A 2,710-nucleotide genomic window follows, 5' to 3' on the forward strand; every position below is an offset into this window, starting at 1 on the left:
TTCGTGTCCTTTCGAATCTTCACTTGGCCTCCAATCCGATGCTTTCAGATATTAAAAAGAAAAAGGTCGCTCCCAAACTCTCACTTTTAATTATTTCACTATTGATTCCATTTCCACCTCTTGAGAAGGAGGCTGCCACTGTTTCTAAGAGAGTTTTATGGTCGTTCTTACTGTGCTCCGGAAGATGTAAAGGTAAACATACAATGGGTACTTTTAACTTCAAAATGCAGCTCCAGTTTCTCTTCCGCCATGAGGTTAAAACGTAATTTATCAGATGAATACATTTCATGGGTATTTCTTGTTTTCTTTGCATTACCCTGCATATTTTAAGACACAGAGTAAATATTACTGTGATCATTGTTATTGTTGTTAACCGTAACACAAAATTATAACTGAAAATTAGTTTTCTCAAGTTCCTACCAAGTGCCCTGAGGGTGGTGGGGTTCAGAGCAGGGCCTGGAAAATAGAGTGTTTCTTCTTTGGGGCCCGAGGCGCTCTAGTCGCTGCATAAACGAGTGACCTCTAGAATAACCAGGGATTTCAGAGGCCTGGAGGAGAGGCACAGCGGAGCGGGGGCTAGAAAACCTCGGGCCCACAGGCCCAAGCCAGGGTGAGGGAACTTCTCCCCATCTTCCTGAGAGCATGGATCTGGGGTTGCAATTGAAGACAGGGAAACCATATTAAGCCAACCCCGGCTAAGAGCCCCCAGCTCCTCCATAAGCGACTTGCAAACGGGTTGTTGTTTATAAACGTGCGGATTCGGTAGTTGAGTATTGCAGGCGCTTGGCGGCCTGTGCGGTAGCTAGGGCGGTAGCTAGGGCAGCGCCAGTCTCCGTAGCTCTTGTGCAGGGACTATGACTTAAAACCATTTTACTTCCCATCTCTTCCTCGGTCTCACTGTCTCTCTGAGCCCAGGGAGCGCGGGGGTGATGTGGAACCAGGTCTCCCCTCTGAATTTCTCTTTCCACTTTTCTCCCCCTCGCCTCCCCTCTGTCCAGAACGAAATCTTGAAAAGCACAGTGAGCAGCAACGACAAGAAAACCAAAGGCCGGACAGGCTGGCCGCAGCACGTCTGGGCCCTGGAACTCAAGCAGTGAGGAGGAGGAGAAGGAGGAGATGGAGGAGGAGGAGGAGGAGGAGGAGAGTGTGAGTGAGCTGGGGCCCAGGAGCCAGATGCAGACCCAGGACTCCGGGCAAGCTCTCCGTGCTCGGCTCTGAGGACTACTTGCATTTGGAATCATCCGGTTTATTTATGTGCAATGTGCCTCCCCACTCTTTGCCCCGCTATGAGGCATCCGCTCCCCACCTCCCCCTCCAAAAAATAGTGGATATTTGAAGAAAAGCATTCCAGATTTTAATATGAAGAGGACACTCCCGCGTGGTAAGGGATCCCATCGTCTCGTAGATTCTCTGTGTTTGAATGTTCCCTCCTGGCTGTATAGACACCAGCGTGGCCCTCTCCCCACCTACCCAACCGCTTCCAGATAAAAGACAGCGGACCTTGGTGTGTATGTGAAGTGTATCTTTAATACTTGGCCTTTGGATATAAATATTCCTGGGGATTATAAAGCTTTATTTCAAAGCAGAAACGGGGCCGCTAACATTTCCGTTGGGGTCGGTATCTAGTGCTGTCTCGTTTCATCCGTGGTTGTTCCCTATTCCAAGATGTTTCCAACAGCTACTTGTTATGTGCACTTCCGTCCTCTAAAACTAAGTGGAATTTAATTAATATTGAAGGTGTAAACGTTGTAAGTATTCAATAAACCACTGTGTGTTTTTTTTACAAAACCCCCAATCTTTTAATAGTTGATACCTCAAAAGAGTTCTGAAAACAAAACTGTTATATTTGTTTTCATAATATTTAAAATATTCCGAAGTAAACTAAATTATGATTGCCTCTAACTTTATTTGAAAGAGTCATTAACGTGAGCATCCCTCCTCCCCAGGGCGTGGAGGTTCCTTCAAGAGAGGGTCCTTGATGAAAATCCTGCCAAAAGTGCCTGGGCTCTCTCCCCCCAACCTCCGGGAGAACGCGGAGTGGTCTGTAGGAGGAGGGTCTGGGCTGGAGAAAGGTCTGGTGGTTCCCCCAGAAGGTGGAAAGGGGTCCTTGTTTTCCTAAAATCAACCAGAAGCCATTGGGTGGGGGCTTCGGTTTTAGTGTGGGGAGCACATTTCCGGTGGACAGAGTTTGAGGAGAATCCCAGGCGTTAAAGCCTTTAATTCAAAATATAGGGCTTTCATCTAAAAAAGAGAAAGAGAAAAAGAGGAGGTTTTGTGTGGCATGGAGAGGGCAGGGGAGTGTATTCTCACCTGAGCTGGCGGGGGGAGAAAAGTGGAGTCCGTGATCAGGAACTTAGGTAACATCAAGTAAGAAATCTCGAGCACGACCATGGATTTAAAAGGGGTGCGTAGTGAGGGCTAGATTTACAGTGAGCTACAGGGAATTCAATATTAACTGCGCGGTGTCTGAAGTCCTACCGGCCGCAAGCCAGCCCAGCAAGCGGCTCCCTCTGGGGACTACCAGCGCCCACCCCCACCCCCCACGTCGTCCTAGGTTTGGTCTCCCCAAGTCCCAGCACGACCCGGAAGAAAGTCCCTGAGGCCTCCTTTGCCCGTGGGCTTGGTTAGATCCCAAATCTCTGCTCTAGGAACCAGAGAGACTGGTGCGCCTAACAGGACTGGGCCGGCCTGGGAGGGGGAGAGGAGGGGA

At 49.0% G+C, this 2,710-nt stretch overlaps 1 protein-coding gene across 1 annotated transcript in view; it reads left to right on the plus strand.

Annotated features, from left to right (window-relative positions):
- HAND2 (heart and neural crest derivatives expressed 2) overlaps window positions 1–1,788 on the plus strand; it is a 3,453-nt gene extending 1,665 nt beyond the window's left edge. Inside the window, exon 3 of the mRNA XM_006770745.2 lies at window positions 999–1,788. Coding sequence (XP_006770808.2) covers window positions 999–1,097 — 99 coding nt within the window. The 3' untranslated portion in view covers window positions 1,098–1,788. The remainder of the gene's footprint in view (window positions 1–998) is intronic.
- Window positions 1,789–2,710: the final 922 nt, after the last annotated feature.

The sequence above is a fragment of the Myotis davidii genome, unplaced genomic scaffold (assembly GCF_000327345.1).
Source record: "Myotis davidii unplaced genomic scaffold, ASM32734v1 scaffold404, whole genome shotgun sequence".
Taxonomy (NCBI): domain Eukaryota; kingdom Metazoa; phylum Chordata; class Mammalia; order Chiroptera; family Vespertilionidae; genus Myotis; species Myotis davidii.